Source organism: Dipteris shenzhenensis, chromosome 1 (genome assembly GCF_047967505.1).
Source record: "Dipteris shenzhenensis isolate YYH24624 ecotype China chromosome 1, Dip_SZ_1.0, whole genome shotgun sequence".
NCBI classification, from domain to species: domain Eukaryota; kingdom Viridiplantae; phylum Streptophyta; class Polypodiopsida; order Gleicheniales; family Dipteridaceae; genus Dipteris; species Dipteris shenzhenensis.
Window position 1 is genome coordinate 72,758,759 of NC_141596.1, and position 21,118 is coordinate 72,779,876.

Here is a 21,118-nt window from a genome sequence, read left to right on the forward strand (position 1 = left end):
TCACATTTAGCATGACATGAAACACATTATTGCATGATACTTTTATGATTTTAACAAATTGAGCTGCTTGAATTGTTTTTTCGTTTTTTATTCTGCAAATAACTAGTCAAAATATCAACCAAATTGCTCAACAATAATTGCAAAGGTCACTTGTCACACACCTCCAGGACAATCTGCTCGGAAGATTCTGACTAGCTCTTCAAGTATTCGATAGTGCCAAATGCCAAGGTTGGGAAGGGGTTGTAATCCAAGAGGTTGTGGAGGATCCTAACATGCAGAAAAAAAACTTAATGACTTTCAGGGAATCATATGTTTCAGTTTCTACCTTGCTTTTCTTAAAAAGAAAAAGAAGAGTAAAATTGACAATGTCACCTACACATATGTCTTGGTAGAATGCTAACAAGTGAAAATAGATGATAATTCAAATTGCAAGATTTGATTTCCCAAAATACTGAGCTTCTAATAGACAAAAATACAATAATCCTGAATAAAGTCCAGTGAGAACGTTATACAAAATCATGCAGAAAATAAACCCCCCTCCATAAGATGGGCTGAAGTACTCTGGAAACGTCTCAGAATACCTGGCAGTTTCTGGTCATGGTGGCACATGTTCATCCAAAAGGATATAGCTACCTATGAATGTACAAGGGATGTCAGATCATGTAACAAAGGGAACCAAGTGTAAAGCCTGTCGGAAGACTTCGAACTTGGGACGAGGAAGTGCCTTTGTAAACATATCTGCTATGTTGTCCTCTGTGGGAAGATAGAACAACTCTATGTCTCCTGCTGACAACCACTCCCGAACATAATGATAGTGAACTTCAATATGCTTGGTACGCGCATGAAACACTGGGTTACGCGCAATGGCCAAAGCACTCTGGCTGTCAGTGTAGACAATAGTGGAGGATGTCTGGCAAATACCAAGACCTGTAAGTAATTGTCAAAGCCAAACACACTCTACTGTAGCGGTGAAAGCTGCCCTGTACTCAGCCTCACAGCTAGACGTGACAACTGTTGGCTGCTTCTTGTTGAGCCAAGAGATACATGAATTGCCAAGCAAAAAACAATTGCCAGTATGTGATACTCTGGTGTCGGAAAATCCTGCCCAGTCACTTTCTGTGTAAGCATGCATGGTAAGTGAACCCTGATCACCATAGAAGAGGGCTAAATCTTGAGTGCCTCTGAGATATCTGAAGACTCTCTTCACTGCCTGCCAATGCTATGAGCTGGGCATGTGCATGAATCTGCTGAGCTGAGATACTGCATACTACATGTCAGGTCTGGTGTGACATAAATAAATAAGGCATCCAACAGCTTGCTGATAAAGAGTGATATCACATGGTGGGCTCCCATCATGAGCTGGACTGAGACATCATGATACCCCCCTCAACATGAGCAAACTGAATGCCCAAATAATAATGGAGCCGTCCCATGTCTGACATGTCATAAATCTGCTGCAAATCAGCCTTGAAAGCTGCAATTTGCTAAGTATCTGGGCCCGTGATGAGCATATCATCCACATATAAAATCAACACTAAAAAATCAGATCCACTCCCACGGACATAAAGAGTGGGTTCTGTAGGACTATTATGAAAACCAAGGGATAGTAAGTGTGCAAGTTGGTGCACTTGCCAATGATGATGGGCTGCAATGGCAATGACACATCTAATGGTAGTAATCCTGGATGTGGGAGCAAATGTCTCCTCAAAGTCAATGCCTTGTTGTTGGGCATACCCTTTTGCAACAAGACGGTCGATCTAATTCCCATGTGTCATTTTTGGCAATAGATTGTAACTCAGCTCTCATTGCATCCATCCACTCTTTGCTGTCAAAAGCATCTTTATGGCACAGAGGCTCTTCATTGCAAGCTGTAGCAAAGAGTGCAAACTCAAGAAAGTGACCATGATGTCTGTTCCTGTCCGGGCAGCAAAAGGCTGATCTTGTTTGCTGTCCCTCAATGTATCAAGAAGCCATCTGGGAACTTGCCTTTGCTGTCTATTGACAGCTCTTTCTTCAATGACTGCATCATGAGTAGTGGGATCATTTTGTGCCGGAAGAGAAGCCTGCAAATCAGCATGAGGTTGTCGCTGATTATTGCTTAGTGGAGGGCCTGCAGGAGGCTCATGTTGCTGGTCAAAATCCTCTTCTGATGATGGCAGAGGTAACCAAGATTCAAAGGCATCAAACATGTCAACATCTGGCTTTGCTTTGCAGTCCACAAGAGGAGAAGCTGAATGTTCAGCAAAGATCACATCTCTACTGACAATAATCTTCCCAGTATTTGGTTGATATAATCGATATCCTCTGCTCTCCTAGCTGTAACCAATAAATATGCATTTGATTGCCTTGTCATCAAGCTTATGTCTCAGCTGAGATGGTACATGAACATATGCAAGAGACCCAAAAACTCTCATGTGTGAAAGTGAAGGCTTCTTGCCTTTCCATGCTTCATAAGGTGTAATATTCTTCAATGCCCATGTGGGTGATCTATTCAGCACATAGTTGGTACACATTACTGCATCAAGCCAAAATTTATTGGGCAAAGACTTGGCCTTAAGCATGCATCTGGCCATCTCCATTGTGGACCTGTTTTTCCTTTTAGAAACAAGATTCTGCTGAGGAGTGTAAGGAGTAGTGCATGAGTGAATAATGCCCCGTGAAGACAGAAATGCATCAAACTCCTTTGACATATATTCTCCCCCCCTATCTGTGTTGAGGGTGACAAGATTGCATCCTGATTCATTCTCAACCATATTCAGCCATCTCTGAAAGCATAAGAAAACTTCAGATTTGGCTTTTAAAGGATATATCCAGCAATATCTTGTGAAATCATCAATGAGAGTCATGAAATACTTGTACCCCCCAATGGCATTTGTCCTCATTGGGCCACAGACATCACTGTGCACTAGCTGCAATTTCCTTTGTGAGAGTTTTGGACAATTCTTTTGAAAAGGAAATCGATGCATCTTACCCAAAAGACAACCCTCACACACATGTTTGGAAACTGTGTGAGTTTGAGGTACATCAGTTGCCATCTGTTGTGAATGTAGCTTTGCAAGAGCTCTATAATTGAGATGGCCCATTCTCTCATGCCAAAGATGACTTTCAGCAAGCTGTGAATCTGAAATAGCCAATGCTTCAATAGAAAGTGCAGCTGAATGATGATCAAGGTGATAAAGCCCTTTTTGTAAAGTGCCAATGAGAACTATGGCATTATCATCACGAAGATCATAAACTAGACATCTGTAGCCATCAAAAATTACTCTGAAACCTGAAGTAGCAATTGCTGAAATTGAAATCAAGTTGACTTCAATGCCAGGCACAAAAAGAACATTTGTCAGAGTGACAGGATGGCTTGAAATGGATGTGGGCTGCACATCTCTAACTCCTTTTACACCATATGAAGCATTATCAGCACATGTAACAGTTCCCCCTCGAGGTGCATCAGCTAAAGAATGAAACAACTGTCTGCAAGATGTGACATGCTTGGAAGCACCACTATCAAAGTACCAGGACTGAGCATCATTAACAGTAAAGAATGCATCAGCTTTGGATGGATCAAATGAGCAATGAACAGCCCATGCCCAATCATCTTGAAGAGCATGTGCATGTGAAGCATCTTCTGGCTCATGGGATTCAATAGCATGAGAGGCATTAACTATCAATCCTGCTTTCTTTTCCTCTGAAGCAATGCGCTTCCTGCATTCTGAAATGTCATGTCCAGGCTTGCGACAATAGTTGCATCTTTTCTTCTTTACCTTATCTGCTGTATTTTTAGATGCATGGGAGAAATTGCAGCTGCTATGCACAGATTTTGGCTTGCCCATAGGCTTGGAAGCCTTGCCTCTTCCTGTCTGCTGTGAAGCAAATGCATGATCAGGAATAGTGGCTTGTCTATTAGCTCTACTTTGCTCTTCCTGCAAAAGCAAAGTAACTACTTGATCAAAAGAATAGTGGTCTGGATTACCCAAGGCCACTAATCGAAGGGTTGTAGCAAACACTTGATATGTATCTGGCAGTCCATTCAATGTGGTACTAACAAGCTGTGAATTTGGCACCACCGCATCAATGTTGGCAAGCTGTTCCATGAGGTCCTTGACCTTTGTCAAGTATGCATCCATTGACTCACCTTCATTCATACTGACTTCCTGTAATTGCCTTCTTAAATATGCAACACGAGCTTCATCGCGAATCTGATAGAGAGAAGCCAATTTATCCCAAGCATCCTTTGCTGTCCTGCAAGACCATATGTGTGGAATAATGATTCTCTTGCATGATAAAGCAATGCATGAATGTGCATTTGCATCTCTTGCATCCCATCTTGACTGTTCTTGAGTTGAAAGAGCAGCAGCAGCAGTGCTAGAGAAGGAGGCATCAGGAGGAGTCCCCCCTGCAGAAGGACCAGCAGTAGAAGCAACCACTGTAGCATTGGCTGGCCTCAGATCAGCCCCAGAAACAATATTCCACAAATGCTTTGCAACAAGAATATGTTTCATGAGATAAGACCACATCGGATAGTTGGTGCCATCCAACTTATCATCTTCACGAAGAACTCCAAATAAATCTTGATTGTTCCCAGCCATAGCAAATGTGATACCCTAGAAAAGACCTGAAAACCCAAAAGCCTCAAGGCTATCATTGCAAAAAGCTGGCTGTCCAAAAATGACAGTAAATATCTGCAAATTTCTGACCCAAATCAAAGGGCAAATGCAGATCTGACCCAAATGTGACTATGACAGGCAATGTTCACTGCAAAAAACAGCAAATCTGGCAAAAGCCCCAAATTTAATGAGGGCAAATAGGCCAAAAAAGAGGGCAAATGTAGAAAAGCCCCAAATTTTACTGAAATTTTTACAAATGTGACCCAATGTATGATAATCTGACTCAATGTCCTGCAAAAGTGACTCAATGTCCTGCAAAATGTGACTCAATGTCCTGCAACTTGACCCAATGTACTACATTGCACACCAAATCCCAAAAAATAGCCTCAAGGCTTGCAACTGCAGAAATAGGACTTGCTGTCCACAAATTGACTGCAAAAGTGCACCTGTCCTCCTAGAGTATAGACCTCAAGATGTAGGCTTTCCAAACTGTTGAAATGGCTTGGGAAGGATTTCAAACAGTAGGAGGAGGATGAGGAAAGCAAAAGACCTCAAAAAGCCCAAAATTTTTAGAATATACTGCGAATAATTCACCCGTGTCAAACCTGTACTGAAATCCCGCGATCTGTACTGACAGAATGTATGGCTGTATGGTAGTTGTACAGATCATGTACAACTGTACGGAGGCTGTACGGATCATGTGTGCTGAATCCAACGTACGGTTGTACGGTACAAATAGTACGGCTGTACTTAGACCTAGGACTAAGTGTCCTAGGTGTCACATAGGACTAAGTGGCCTATGTGGCCTAAAAGGCACTAACACTACAAGTGCCTACACTTATGCCTACAAGGCACATACCATGGCCTATAGGGCATCACTAGAACCACCAGAAGATGGCCTACACGAGTGCAAAAATTCCAGAAAGAAGAACCTCATCCGATAGTCGTGGCAGCAAATTCTGTGGTTGTTATCTTCCAAGTAGGCATGCATGCGCACACACTCGCAAGGACCTCCCGATCCCTTGACACCAACGACGCGGCTGCGGCGGCGTAACAGTGATCTCGAGCACGGAGACGTCATTCTACAAGGAGCTTCGGGAGGGATTGATTGGCGTCAGAGTCCGCCCCCTGCTTAGTCAGTTTCACCACATACTCGAGAGATAGCAGACCTCGCTAGCGCCTCTGGCACCCTTGTCTCTGTGGTACATGATGCTGCTACCAGATCATTTCCCACGACTTGACCCATGCAGATCCGAGATGGGAAGATGCCCCAAAACTCTTGGTTCGATGACGAGTGCAGAGAGATGAGAGCCCACCTAATATAGGAGTGGGCTTTGTGTCATTTGACACCACCCAAGACACATAAGATCTTTCGACGATTGACATGTCGTAAGAGGCAGGCCTTCCTCACACATAGGATGGACGAGATTGTCAGATCTTTTCAAGGAGGCGACTCGACCACTGGATGGGAGTTTCTATCAGAGGGGAAGTCACCTATTGCCATCACTGATCCAGATGTGTGGCACACGTATGCATGTTCCCTCTACGATTCCGAGGAGCAGACACCACCGGAGATGACTTTTATGCCCATGCCCACTACTTGCCACTTGTTCACCACACGGAATGCACGAGCAGCACTTCGCAGATTACACAATTGAAAAGCGCATGACCATGAGGGCCTACCGAGCTTGCATGATAAGTAGAGTGCAATTAATTACCAGTCACACTGGGCTTGCATGCTCAGCAGAGTGCAGCTAATTACCACAGTTAATTGCCAGTTAATTACCAAGATAGTGGCATCTTGTTCATGAATCACCAACCACGTCATAATTAATTGCCATTGCCATGGGTGGCGAGGTGGCGTCTGAGGTGGCACCCAAGAATCCATCGGGTTGGTAGTTAATTACCAACCGCTACAGTGGCCTGCAATTAAAATGGCTCACTAAGAACATGCAACATCTAGTATGGAAGATATGCCACGTACAACACACATCGTATCTCACTTCAACACATATGTACACACAAGTAGATAGAACACACTTGAATATCTGGGATAAAGAACACTCCAGAAGTACAGCCCAAAAGATCTCATAAATAGACATAGAAATCGGTACAAAAGGAGCTCCAAAAATTGTACCAACACTTGCAGAAAACTCTGCTAAGGTAAGGCACCTCCACGAGTCTCATGTGCTACATCCTTTGTTGAGGATGTTCTCTAAATTTCCACACGCCATAAAGTAAGCCCTAAGTGCTAACTAGGGTGGTCCCATGTGGCTGCCCTAAATCTAATCCAAGAAGTGTGTATAGTTGTTGTTGCCCCATGGGGCTGTTGGGATAACTATGGTCAAGGGCTTGCTCCATGGCACATGTGTGCATCTAGGGGAGTCACATGTGTGTGTATATGTGTTGTAGAGGCACATCTAGTGCTATGATGTGTCTAGTGTGTGACCTAAGTGATGATGTAAGCCAAAGGTCCCCCCATGGGAGGTTCCTTTGATTTAGGCCAATCCCACTGATGTAGGGGCTATTTGCCACTGATTTAGGGGAGGTGCCTACACCATCCTCTCTTTCTATAAAACGGAGGTCATTCCTTCATTCTAATATATGGATTTTGCCTCACTTGTGCTCTCACTCCTTGTGCCATGATGCATCTCTTCTACCCCACACTCCTCTACATTTGGTATCAGAGTTGATAGGCTTTGTAGAACTCATTTTGGTAGTGCCACCTTATCATCTTCTCCAACACCTCTTTTTGAGCTTTCTTCCTCCTTCCTTCTCAGAATTTGCTTAGCTCTGTTCTCCCCATTCCTTGCGACTTTTGCAAAGCCCTTCCAACTGGAGTTTCAACACTATGGGACGCTCCTCTAGCCTAGAGCATTTCCCTAGATATGGTGTATTCCACCCGCGCTGATTCCAGCAAGCTGAGATGGAAAAACGCGCAATTCTGCTCTTCTGCTCAACCATTACCTGAGCCCTCCTAGCACAAGCTGGTCCATGCCTAGAGCCTGCTGCTGATGAGTTTCGAAGGCCAATGCTTATTGGAGCAAGGAGAAATCAGAGAAAAGACAGTCAACGAAGGTGCAACTCTCCCAGACAAGAAGGCGCACTATTTCAGCAATGCTCTGTGGTGAACGAACTTGGGTATTCAAGCTTTAGTTTTGCACAGAAAGCCCTCTCAAACTCTTCTTCAGTTGTGTGAATGGTTCCTCCAAGTTGAGCTAGTCTACTGCAATGCATTTTTGACAGTTTTGGACATTTGATGCTAGAGTAAATGCTAGAGTGATGCTTTAGGATTGAAGTAATGCCTAAGTACAGTTAGAGAATGCATTTTCAGTTTGAAATTCAGGTGGGTCTGATCTTTTGTCAAAATGCCAAGCTCTGAAGGTTCTTCTAATGCCAATAACTTGAAGAAGACTACAAGAAGGACAAAATTCAAAGTGAAGAAGACCCCAGCCAAGAAACTTTGGGAGAAGCCAATAGGGTATGAATATGCTAAACAATTAGGATTCTCTGAATTTATCTCTAGCAATCTACATTTGTATGGTGAGGGAGATTTCTTTGTTCCATAAAATTAGTCATTTTGTAAGAGAGTAGACACTGCCTGACAAAGGTAAGACCCTCTCATGGCTACTTAAAAAATTGACAAGTTCAATGGCCAAGGATTCCATACTCGGCAGATGAAGATAAAGTTTATGCTTATGAAGGAAAATCTATGGGAATTAGTCAAGGAAGGAACTCAAACCTCTTAGGAAGGTGAATCAACTACAACAAAAGGTAAAGGAAAAGACACTGACTCTACTTCTACACTTGCAGATGCAAAGAGAATTGAGAAAACCTGTGCCATCATTGCATTAGGTTTGGGTGATGACTATGTACACCACATTTCGGATTTGGAATCCCCTTTTGAAGCATGGCACAAGTTAGACATATTGTTTGGTGCTAGCTCTCATACTTTCAAATTAAATCTGAAAATTAAGTTCTTTGAACTTAAAATGGAGGGAGATAATGTTGCTGCCCATGTCAACACTATGAGAAGTATTATGACACAACTAGCTTCAATTAATTCCCCCATTATTGAGGATGATGCTATGGCAGTGCTTTTAAAGAGCATGCCTCAGGATTTTGACAATGTGGTTACTACTTTGAAGCATCTTCCTCAACCCTCATTAGAAGGCATCATTAGTGCCTTACAAGAAGAGGAAAGAAAGAACACTTCAAGAATGGGCAAAATGCATACAGAGGCACTTGCAGTGAAGTTTTCAAAGAGCAAGTACAAGGCTTGTAAACACTGTGGGAAGAACAATCACCTTGAGAAGGATTGTTATAGAATCAAACCTTGCTCATATTGTGGAAAGAATAATCACTCTGAAAAGTTTTGCAATGAGAAAAAGAGGACTATGACAAATTTGGTTGAAGAGATAATTCCATCAGCAAAAGAAGCATCCAACTTTGTGGTAGAAGATAAGGACTTTGCCTTTTTTTTTTTTTGGGCAAAAAAGAGACTTCTATTAAGTATTCAAGAAAACCGTTAGAGCAAGCTCCATACGGGAATACGGGATACACCATGCAATGCATGAAAAGCTCAAGAGCCAAAAAGAAAGGATTGGGGCTGATAGTGCCATCTCAATCCGGTAGCACCTCCGAGAAAAAGGGAGAACCCCTCCAAACTCGAAGAAATACAGTCCTCCTAGAAGAGGCTGCTTGTGAAGGGCCCTAAATGCTAGCCCATATGGCTATCAAAGTGTGAACCGTGTCACTCCAAATACCCGTGAACACCTGTGATGGGTGTATCTGGGTGTCATCCAAGGCCTCTATGCATCTAGCTCTCCAAATGTGCCAAGAGGAAATGCTAGCCAAAATCTCCCAAGAGGTGTCCACTGAAACATGTGAAGCTCTAAAAGGAATATGTGGTACATCCTGAAGAGAGCAGGGCTCTATCACCTGTCGGCGGATCGAGAGTGCCCAAGAAGAAGGCTCACCCTCATAAAACACCTGGGGCCCAGTAAGGGATAACCATGCGACCGAGCCCCAAGTCATGAAGAAAGGGGAAGTATGAAAAATACAGAGTATCCGAGTAACTCCTTTCCAAACAATTCTCGCTTGATTGCAGTCCCAAAGGCAATGTCGCACTGACTCCTTTGTAGAATGACAGCGAGGGCAAGTGGGATCAGCCCCAAACCATGATCTCCACAGATTCACTGGAACCCTTCCATGAATAGAAAGCCAAAAGAAAAGAGTGATCTTTCTATTTCTGAGGGATTTCCAGAGCCTCCTCCAGAAATTCCTACGCAAATCTGTGGTGATGAAACGCTATCCCAATGGGGGGCTCTGGAAGGAATCCAACCTCTACTACTCAGCTGAAATCTCTTGGCATTACCAACCGTGAAATGAAAGAAGGGAATCCCCCTCTCTCGGTGCCCATGATCTATCCACTCCCACTCTCCTGGGTCCCACTGCAAGCACCTGATAGGTGCACCTCCATATAATCACAACCTCCAGGATCCCAGGGCCAAGAGCAGAGGGTCGGGGTCTAAGTACCACTACAACCCCGCTCCATGGTCCACAAAACCAGCAATCCTGACAGGCTGAAAGGCAACCTCTAGAAGAATATCATCCATGGATCTAGAGAGTATACCTCCATCCCCAACGTCAAAGACCAGAGCATCTTCCCTGAGACCTCGAAGAGCAATCACCTATAGAGGAGCTGCTGTCCTCGAAAAAGCTCCCATCTTCGTGGTGGAAGTAATAGGCATCTCAACTGTCCAATCCACTGGGATGGCTGCATCTATCTGCTGAATCCTGCGTGCTACCCCTCTGAGGTGACTCACGGACTGTAGCCTCTGATCCTCAGGTAGCCTGATAAAAGCCTTCCAAGTGCCTACTGTGTAGGTGGGGCCTCTCTCCCATCCATACCACTGTATATAATGGGAAGTGCCCAGAGGTCTTCCATGCTCATCAAGTATACTATCGTTCCAAATGATCGGTTGCCTATCGATCTCTTCAAGGGTAGAGGGCGGAACCCTTCGAAGAGTGTTCTTGAAGCTCCCCCAAGCTTTGAGGATGGCAGTCATGAGAGGAGAGGCAGGAGACTTGAGAGAGGCAGAAGTAAAAATCCAGCGAGGGCTATCCACCCAGTCATCTCCTAAGGTAGGTGTGCAAGCCTGAATGCGTCCAAAAAAGAAATCCTTCCAAGGTTCCTGCCCAGGCATGAGTCCCCTCACCACCACCTTACAAAGCAATGCCCTGCACTATGTTACCTTATCACACGACCACCTGTCGACAGGCGTTGACCACATGACGACATCTGTTGACCACATGTTGACCATGTGTCAACACAAGTTAGCCACGCGATCACATGGGTTCATCCAGGAGTACTGTCCGAGGCTGTCAACCACAGGTCGACACATGTTAACCACAGGTCGACACAGGTCAACCACAGGTCGACACAGGTCAACCACAGGTCGACACATGTCAACCACAGGTCATCAAGAGCTGCACACACGGAGAGTGAGCTTAGCACATGGAGTATTTATATTACACAGTGGTTCAGTGATACAGTGGTGCAGTGGTGCGGTGAACCAGCTCACCTGTACATGGAGAATTTACACCATCGGGCTGGCGAGTGAGGGAGTCAGAAAGTCGCCGAAGCCATCAAGAGGTGCGGTGAACCAGCTCACCTGCACATGGAGAATTTATACCATCAGGTTGGCGAGTCAGGGAGTCAGGAAGTCGCCGAAGCCATCAAGAGAGCCAGCGGCGCAACGGCTATCCTCAACAGCTAAGGAGATAAGAGGATGACCAATGGGAAGAAAGAGGGGAGATTCTCAGCGAAGAAGGGACCCTCCAAGGCGGGGGATGAAGATGAAGGAGAAGGGAGAGAGAAAGGGGGGCATTCGGCATTCGGCAGGGGAGCGAAAGAGAGAGAGTGAGGAGAGATAGAGGCTAGAGCTACGAGCTCGCCAAGGAGAGAATGTGGAGAGACTTGTGTGTACCCTTTGTCTACTATGGGGATAGACCTGTGTATTCTGGTGATTTGCGACTTGTGTATTCTTGTGACTTGCGACTTGTGACCTGGGGACACGTCCAGTGATATGTACATTGGCCAACTCGGTCACTTTCTCATCTCTCTTGTCTCTTCCCGATATGGGGATTGTTCACCAGTGTAGGATTTTCTTATTTTGCTTGTGTTGTGGAGTTCACCGGTGATTGTCATTTAGCATAGTGCACTCGTACGTCGTCGTTCACTGCAGTATAGCATACGACACTCGCACACTATTGCACGGTGCGCTCTGCACGATCCATTGCATTAGAGCATTGCAAAACTCATGCTTCTCATGCCAGTGGCCTTTGGCCTTCGGTAACACCTCCGGAAGGATAGGAACCCCTCCCCTCAAACAGTTTATGGCGATCACGGTGGGACACTGCTGGTATTGAGTAGCACGAGAGAAGTCGTGATCTAGGGTCTTAGAGAGAGGTCTTATGCCGAGTAGTTCTGAAACCTTTGAAGGAGCTAGTGAGAGAACTAGGAGGTACTTGAGGAGAGTGGAGAAAAGACTTCCGGCAGACCAAACTAGGTACAAGAAGCATTACGTGCGACGTAAGTTTGCGAAGCCCTCAACTCGAGCACAAAGTGAACCCATTGGAGCAGTAGCCAGAGCAAGTAACTTCATCGACACTCTCATTGACTTGGATCAACAGGGACCCTGGTGGTCAGATCCGGACTCCGGAGAAGAAGAAGTGCAAAGCGGAGAACAGGTGAAAGAAGAGGGTACTAAGGACGAGGGCTCCTCAGGAACTCATCAAGGTCAAGGAAGCCCCTCTTCTCTTCCTGCAACGATGTCTTCATCAACCACCTCTTCTACCGGAGTGGTGACTCCATCTGCTCCTGCCTCAACCTCTTGTGGACAATCTGCGACCTCCAGGCTCCTAGCTAATCCTTCTTCTACATCCATTCCATTGGGGGGTACTTTTGCTCCGGCCATGCCTTTACCTGCCACGATGGTTTCATCTCCCTTTCCATCCACACCGGTGTTGCCTTTTCCACCACCTCCTTCCTTCCCTTCTGCCTACTCATCCATAACTTCAGCTCCGTCCCTCTCTTTCCCAAATGCTCTCCCATCCTCTTTCTTCCCCACATCTTCCATGTTCTCACCCTTTCCCTCTGCAACACCGAGACCCCCCACTTACGCGTTACCATCTGGGTACACTCCCTCTATGACTACATCAGTAGTGACTTCCCCATTGTGGTCCTCCACAGGAGGAGTTGTCGGGGTGGTCTCCTCCTTGGGAACACCAACACTCATTACAGCCCCATTGGGACCCCCTCCAACTCTTGCATCTTCTCCAACCTCTCGGGTGGGGATGGCCGTTCTCAGTCCCCCAGACAGGGCTAGACTTCTTGAGCTACTCAACAAGGTCCACGTGAAGACTCAAAAGTTCAAAGGCCACCTCCATGAGGATGCGGAAGCTCATGTGAGGAAGTTCCTCACAGCATGTAAAGCTAAAGGTGTGGAGAATGAGCATGCGTTCCTTCACATCTTTCCTTCGTCATTGGAGGATGCAGCGGATGTATGGTACAGTCAATTTCCTCCGCAGACGTGGACAGACCTAAGGGAGGAATTCTTACGCACTTTCATGTTGGAAAAATTCGAACACATGATTGTCCAAGAGTTGTCCACTGACACCATGAAGCCTGGAGAAAGCATCTCTGAGATGTACACAAGGATGAGGGTCTTGGCGGCAAAGATGTCTGTGCCACCTAATGATGCTGTTATGAAGGGATGGTTTTTGAAAGCATTACCCCCTTCCATTGCTATAAGGTTGGTGGATAAACTCCCTGAACATGCCTCACTTCAAGACTTCCTAAAAGAAGCTGTCAAGATGGAACGGTCACAGTTAAGCTTTGCCTCATCAACGAATACGACCACCCAACTCCCAAGAGAGGAGGGATCATCCGCATGGCAGCAACTCAAGAAGGAGTTAGAAGAAATCAAAGAAGGCCTGAAAGATAGAATAAAGGTGGATGGCCAATCGTCCTTTGAGGCCCAAATTCGAAGTGGCCTTTGATGCACCGAATGCAAGGGTACTAACCATGGTTACTGGGAGTGCCCCTCCAAGCGAAAGGTACCTACTTCTACCTCATTTTGTACATTTTGTGAGATCCATGGACATGATGCCTCTGAGTGTAGGTACCTTAAAGGATTAAGGAAGCTTCTTCCAGAGTATACCTCGGGGGAACCTCTGGTTGCTGCAGTCAACAGAACGGTACCCATAACTTCTGGTCCAGCAGAAGTATCTCCTGCTCCCCCTCTTGCACGAGCATCTGAGCCACCTCCTCCTCCTGTCATGCCACCTCCATTGCTTCCGACTCCCCCTTTGCTCCAAGCTCCTGCCCCCAATTCAATTGGTTCCCCTTATTTCTATCCTTAGCCATACTATGCCCCGTACCAACCACCTATGTCAGGAGGTGGCTATGGACCCTCTTATCAATGCGGTCGAAGGGGTGGTTTCAGAGGTGGACGCGGAGGTGCAGGAAGGGGTACAAACTTTAGAAGACCCATCATGTGTTACAGATGTGGCGAGTACGGCCACTACCAAGATGATTGTACACAGCCGTTCGGGGGACCCTCTTGTACACAGTGCAACACAAATGACCACTACACCAGAGATTGTCCCAATAGAAGAGTGGAACCCGCATCCCAAGTGAATATGGTTGATGTAGTAGTGGCGAGGGAGGGCAACAATCCCCATTTGATTGGCGCAGTGTTGGGCGCTGTGACACGGTCACATACAAAAGGTGACAAATGTAAGGGTGACTCAGAGTCAGCACCGGAGACCTCAGCACCAATGAGTTCGACAAGTGTTCCCCCACTGAGGTCATTCTCCTCCTCCAAGGTACACAGTACGCCCAGGAATAGACCACCCATGCTGGCTTTTGATAGTGATTCAGAAACAAACTCGAAGGGCCCACAACCATTAAGGTCAACCACTAACTCTAGGAGTGCCTCATCCTCGGGGGATCACTCTATGCCTTTGAGGTATCAGGAGGTAGTAAAGGGTGTCACGAGAGATCTTCAAACAAGTTCTGAAGATGAAGGTAGCACACCTCAGCTTCCATCCCGCAAGTCCAGAACTGTGAGGTTTGCAACAGAAGTGACAACCCTCGGACAGTACCGGGATAAGGAGGCACGAGTAGGTCCTCCCACTTTGTCCTCAACAGCACTCAACAGAGAAGAGGCTATGGGGACAAGATCTAGTTCTGCCCAGGAAAAAGGGAAAGGAGTAATGGAAGAGAAACCACTGGAGACAATGACTCACAGTTCAGACCTACATCCACATCCTCGTGTAAGCTTCGACCCTCGGCCAGAGGCTAGGAGGATGAAGTTGCAAAAGGCTAATGCTAGTGTCCACCACTACTCCTTGTTTGAAGATCTTATGAGTTTCAAACCCAACCTCACTCTACGACAACTTTGCCTATTGTCCCCCCAAATCAAGTATCAGACTATTACATTTCTGAATCGCCTCCCAGGAGGTCGACACAAGGGATCTACTCCGAGTGGGCCACCACCAGAGACATTACCGGCTCAGCATGGGTCTACACCGGACCACTTCTCTACCTACGCTGCCCTCACTTGTGAACAAAGTCCCAAGCTCACCGTGGAGATCCATGGAGTGGAGCTGAAGGACGTCTTCCTCGATGGTGGGGCGGCTGTGAACATTATGCCAAAAGGTACACTCCAAAAACTAGGGTTGAAGTTGACAAGTGATGTTCACTTTCAGGTACGCATGGCTGATCAACGCAGAGTAAAACCAATGGGTGCAGTCAAAGGTGTTCACATGAAGATTGGCGGAGTAACTTTTCTCTCCAATTTTGTTGTCCTTGATATGACCGAAAATGAACAAACTTACCCTCTACTTCTTGGTCGGCCATGGTTGCGGTCTTCAAAAGCCATTCAGGATTGGTCAACTGATGAAGTTCGATTGCCCCTGGGATCGACATCCCTCGAAATAGATATGGTCACAGGGCAAGCAAGGCACATACCAATAGAACTAGGAGAGGAGGATTTTGAAGAACAAGAAGAGGAGCATTGGGCCTGTGGGGACTGGCCCAGGGGTGGTGACCAAGGTATCAATGAGGAGACAACCCTAGAAGGATTTGAAAGTTTGACCTACTTGTTGGATCGGGCTGATCAAGAAGACGAGGAGGCTGTCATTTTGGATTGGATGGGAGCCCTGGGCTCATTAGCGGTCAACATGGTGGAACTATGCCAACAAGAAGATCAAGAAGAACACCTACTTGCAGTATCAGAAATCCACCCAAAACGACAGGGTCTGGCTGAACTAGTTTACGAAAGGATGCCCTTTGGACTTTGCAATAGTCCACACATGTATAAGAGAATGGCCACTAGGGGTACTACAGTGGACACCACAGATCGTACTGAGGACAATGATGGTACTGTAGTAAACATTGAGGATCTCGTCCAGTGGCCGACATGGAGGACATTGGTCAAAATGATGCTGACAATACTATAGGATACAATGAAGGATCTACTAGGGACGAGGCTAGTAGGGCACAACCCACCAATGGTACTTCAGAGTACAATCATGGTATTACAGTGCACAACCATGGTACTACGGTGTACAACCATGGTGCTGCTAAGTGCAATGATGGTGATAGAGAAAACAGGAACACTAATGAAGACGAGACTGATGATGATAGTGATTTAGACGAAAGTGACATAGACATTGCTGAACTTGAGGAGAATCACCACCAACAGCTTAAGGTCTTGGGCGGACCCAGGGTGCATACCGGATACAGAGATGAGGACATGGCCGATCTCACTTTGCTTGACCTTTTCTTATCAGAAGCCGACCACCCCTCAATTCAAGACCGACCGGAAACCACTTATGAGGTGGAAGGCTTACCTTACCGGGGCATGCTGAAACAGTCACCGAGGCATCGAAGGCACACAGCATCTGCAACATCTACTGATTCTACATCTCAGTCAATGCCTGAGAACCCCCCAGTTACTTACCCCTCATCTTGGTTGAGAGAAGTGGAGGGGGACTTTCCCCTTGAAGATACTCCAGCACATACAGGACTGAGAATGGGTGAACCAAGTACCTCAACATCCCAATGCATTGCCCCTGTTGATGAGGCACGGAACTGGCGGTATCTCAACATTGGAAGTGAGGACCAACCCAGGCATTTGAAGTTAGCCACTTGGGTCTGGGAACATGACTATCTTCTAGGTGCAGTCACCGACCTTTTTAAAGAATTGTGGATGTCTTTGCTTGGTCCTACAAGGATCTGAAGGGGGTGCCCGCTGATTTCATGGAGCATAGCATCGACTTATATCCCGATGCAGACCCTGTGATTAAAGGTCCATACCGCATGAATCCCAACTACGGCAAGGCAGTCCAAACAGATATACAGAAAATGGAGCAAGCAGGATTAATCTACCCAGTGGATTACTCCGATTGGGTCAGTGGAATTGTCATTGTACCCAAAAGAGAGACCGGCAAACTTAGAATATGTGTTGACTATCGGAGTTTGAATGCTGCAACACGACGTGATAGGTTCCCTCTTCCTTTCACAGATAGAGTGTTGGAGACAATGGCAGGACATGCTTTATACTCATTCATGGATGGATATAGCGGGTACAACCAAGTTCGAGTGAAAGAACAGGATCAGCCCAAGACTACCTTTGTCACTCAATGGGGAACATACGCCTACCGAATGATGCCCTTTGGGCTATGTAATGCCCTGGCAACCTTTCAACGACTTGTAACCAAACTCTTTCAAGAGAATATCGGTAAGTTTCTTGAGGTATTTCTAGATGACTTCTCTGTTTTTAATGGTAAATCGGCCTCCCATCTTGATCCAGCCATACAAAATGATCATCTACATAAGTTGAGATGGGTCTTTGATAAGTGCAGAGAAGTGCGCTTGTGTTTGAACCCTGACAAATGTTTCTTTCTCGCACTCCGAGGTGTTCTCCTTGGTCATATTGTTTCTGCTGAGGGCATGACCACGGATCCCGCAAAGGTAGAGGTGATCATCTCATTGCCCATCCCTCATACACCCAAAGAGGTGAAGTCCTTCTTAGGGCATGTAGGATATTACAGAAGGTTCATACGTTTCTATGCCGACATTGCTATTGCACTGACAGAACTTCTACATCAAGACCAATCGTTTGTCTGGGCCACCCCACAATAACTAGCCTTTGATGATCTGAAGCATCGCCTCGTGAAGGCCCCCATCCTCAGGCAGCCTGATTGGGATGTAATTTTTCATGTCCATGTGGATGCTAGTGGGTGGGCAGTAGGTGCTATACTGGCTCAACCTAACCAGGATACTAAGATTGATTTGCCCATCTACTTCGCGAGTCGACAACTCAATGGAGCAGAACGCAATTACAGTACCACAGAAAGGGAGAGCCTCGGCATGGTTTATGCCATGACCAAGTATCGTCACTACCTCTTGGGCAACAAGTTTGTGATCATCACTGATCATCAAGCTCTTAAGTATTTATTGAATAAGCCCACTCTTGGTGGCCGGATAAGCAGATGGATTCTTCTCTTTCAAGAATTTGAATTCGACATTGTGGTGAGGGCTGGGAGACTGCATCAACCTGCAGACCACTTGTCTAGGTTACATTCCGGGGAACCAGCCAGTGGTATCACCGATGACTTACCCGATGCGGGCTTGTTCAGAATAACAGAACTACCTGATGAATGCCTATTTGCGGTGGACTGCTTTCCACCATGGTATGCCAACATCGTACACCTCTTGTCTACAGGTGGCTTTCCTCCAGGATTAACTCCAACAGAGAAACGCAAACGGATCCTTCAAGCTGCTCCTTTTAAGTTGATTGCAGGTCAATTGTACAAGCTTGGGAAGGATCAGATCTTGCGACGGTGTGTGCTTCCACATGAGACACAATCCATTCTTAAAGAGGCACATGCTGGCATAGGTGGAGGGCATATGGCCTCCGATGCTACTGCTCGTAAGATCATGCGAGCAGGGTTCTGGTGGCCCAAGCTCTTCCGCGACTGCCATGTTCATGTGACCAGATGTGATTCATGTCAACGAGCGGGCCCCAAGCCTACGAGGCGTGAGTACCTCCCTCTCAAACCATTCACTCCGGTGTTTCCCTTCTATCGCTGGGGATTGGATTTCATTGGACCCATCTCTCCTGCCACACGCCAAGGGAACAAGTATGCTCTGCTTGCCACCGACTATGGAACCAAATGGGTCGAAGCCAAGGCAGTCAAGAACTGTACAGCCGAGGTAGTAGCCACATTTCTATATGACCAGATCATCTCTCGGTTTGGTTGTCCTGTTGAGTTGATAAGTGATAGAGGGTCTCACTTCCTAAATGACACCATTGCTGCACTAGTTCACCTGCTTCAAATAGTTCACAAATTTTCATCTCCCTATTACCCACGTGCCAATGGTCTAGCTGAGAGCTCAAATCGCACAATGTGCGGGATCGTGCATCGACTTTGCCTAAATTCTCTAGCCGATTGGGACGACGTACTTCCAGCTGCTTTATTCGCCTATCGAACGGCTTACAAGGCGAGTACTGGGTATTCACCCTTCGAGGTTGTCTATGGACTGGAGGCCGTTATGCCTTATGAATTTCATCTTGACACTCACAGGATTCTTCCAGACAAAAATGACAACCTTGAAGCCTGCACAATGGAACGCTTGTGGGATTTGGAAGCACTGGCAGAGCATCGACGTGAAGCAGTTTTCGCTCAAGAAGTTTGGCAGAAGCGACAAAAAGCTTGGCATGACCGGAACCTCAGAAAAAGGAATTTCAAAGTCGGAGATTTAGTACTCTTGTATTCCAATAAGTTTCTCAAACACAAACCTAAGTTTGTGAGTGGTTGGACAGGTCCATTTCTCATTGCCAAGCTTATCCCAAGTGGCGGAGTCTACTTGGCCACTTTAGAAGGCAGACTTCTACCTGCCCCGGTGAATGGGTCACGCATCAAGAGGTACCATGATCAATGAGAAAACACCCTCCTAATCCTTCTCCTTCCTGGTGACATCTTCTCCCTCTGAGTGAGGGCCACTTTCTCTTTCTACAAGGGTCCTCTCTGCCCCTAGTGCCACTTTCTCTCTCTACATGGCTCCTCCTCTCTGCCCTTGGTGCCAATTTTTCTCTCTAAATGGGTCCTTCTCTTTCCACCCAAGTGTCACTTTCTTTCTCTAAGTGAGCCCTCCATTTTTCACCCCGAGCCACTTTCTCTCTCTAAGTGTGACCACCTTTTTTCATCCCGTGCCACTATCTCTCTCTAAATGACCACCCTTAAAATGCGGCCTCCCTTTTTCACTCTGTGTTACTTTCTCTCTCTAACTACGGTCTCCCCTTTTCATCCTGTTTTACAAAATCCTTTTCCTTCTACCTTCTCTCCAACTCCTACCTCTCTCTTACAAAAACCTTCTCTTTCCACCCTCTGTCCAGCTCCCTACCTCTCTCTTACAAAAACCTTCTCTTTCCACCTCTGTCCAGCTCCCTACCTCTCTCTTACAAAAACCTTCTCTTTCCACCCTCTGTCCAGCTCCCTACCTCTCTCTTACAAACACCTTCTCTTTCCACCCTCTGTCCAACTCCCTACCTCTCTCTTACAAACACCTTCTCTTTCCACCCTATGTCCAACTCCCTACCTCTCTCTTACAAAAACCTTCTCTTTCCACCCTATGTCCAACTTTCTACCTCTCTCTTACAAACACCTTCTCTTTCCACCCTCTGTCCAACTCCCTACCTCTCTCTTATAAAAACCTTCTCTTTCCACCCTATGTCCAACTTCTACCTCTCTCTTACAAACACCTTCTCTTTCCACCCTATGTCCAACTCCCTTCCTCTCTCTTACAAAAAGCTTCTCTTTCCACCCTATGTCCAACTTCTACCTCTCTCTTACAAACACCTTCTCTTTCCACCCTCTGTCCAACTCCCTACCTCTCTCTTACAAAAACCTTCTCTTTCCACCCTATGTCCAACTCCCTACCTCTCTCTTACAAAAACCTTCTCTTTCCACCCTATGTCCAACTTCTACCTCTCTCTTACAAACACCTTCTCTTTCCACCCTCTGTCCAACTCCCTACCTCTCTCTTACAAAAACCTTCTCTTTCCACCCTATGTCCAACTTCTACCTCTCTCTTACAAACACCTTCTCTTTCCACCCTATGTCCAACTCCCTACCTCTCTCTTACAAAAACCTTCTCTTTCCACCCTATGTCCAACTTCTACCTCTCTCTTACAAACACCTTCTCTTTCCACCCTATGTCCAACTCCCTACCTCTCTCTTACAAAAACCTTCTCTTTCCACCCTATGTCCAACTTCTACCTCTCTCTTACAAACACCTTCTCTTTCCACCCTCTGTCCAACCCCCTACCTCTCTCTTACAAAACCCTTCTCTTTCCACCCTATGTCCAACTCTCCACCTCTCTCTTACAAACACCTTCTCTTTCCACCCTATGACCAAACCCCTATCTCCCTCTTAC

At 46.2% G+C, this 21,118-nt stretch overlaps 1 protein-coding gene across 1 annotated transcript in view; it reads right to left on the bottom strand.

Annotated features, from left to right (window-relative positions):
* Positions 1-21,118, bottom strand: part of LOC147906348 (uncharacterized) — a 604,593-nt gene that overhangs the window by 46,044 nt on the left and 537,431 nt on the right. Inside the window, exon 25 of the mRNA XM_087391025.1 lies at positions 162-267. Within this exon, the coding sequence (XP_087247151.1) occupies positions 162-267 (106 nt within the window). The remainder of the gene's footprint in view (positions 1-161; positions 268-21,118) is intronic.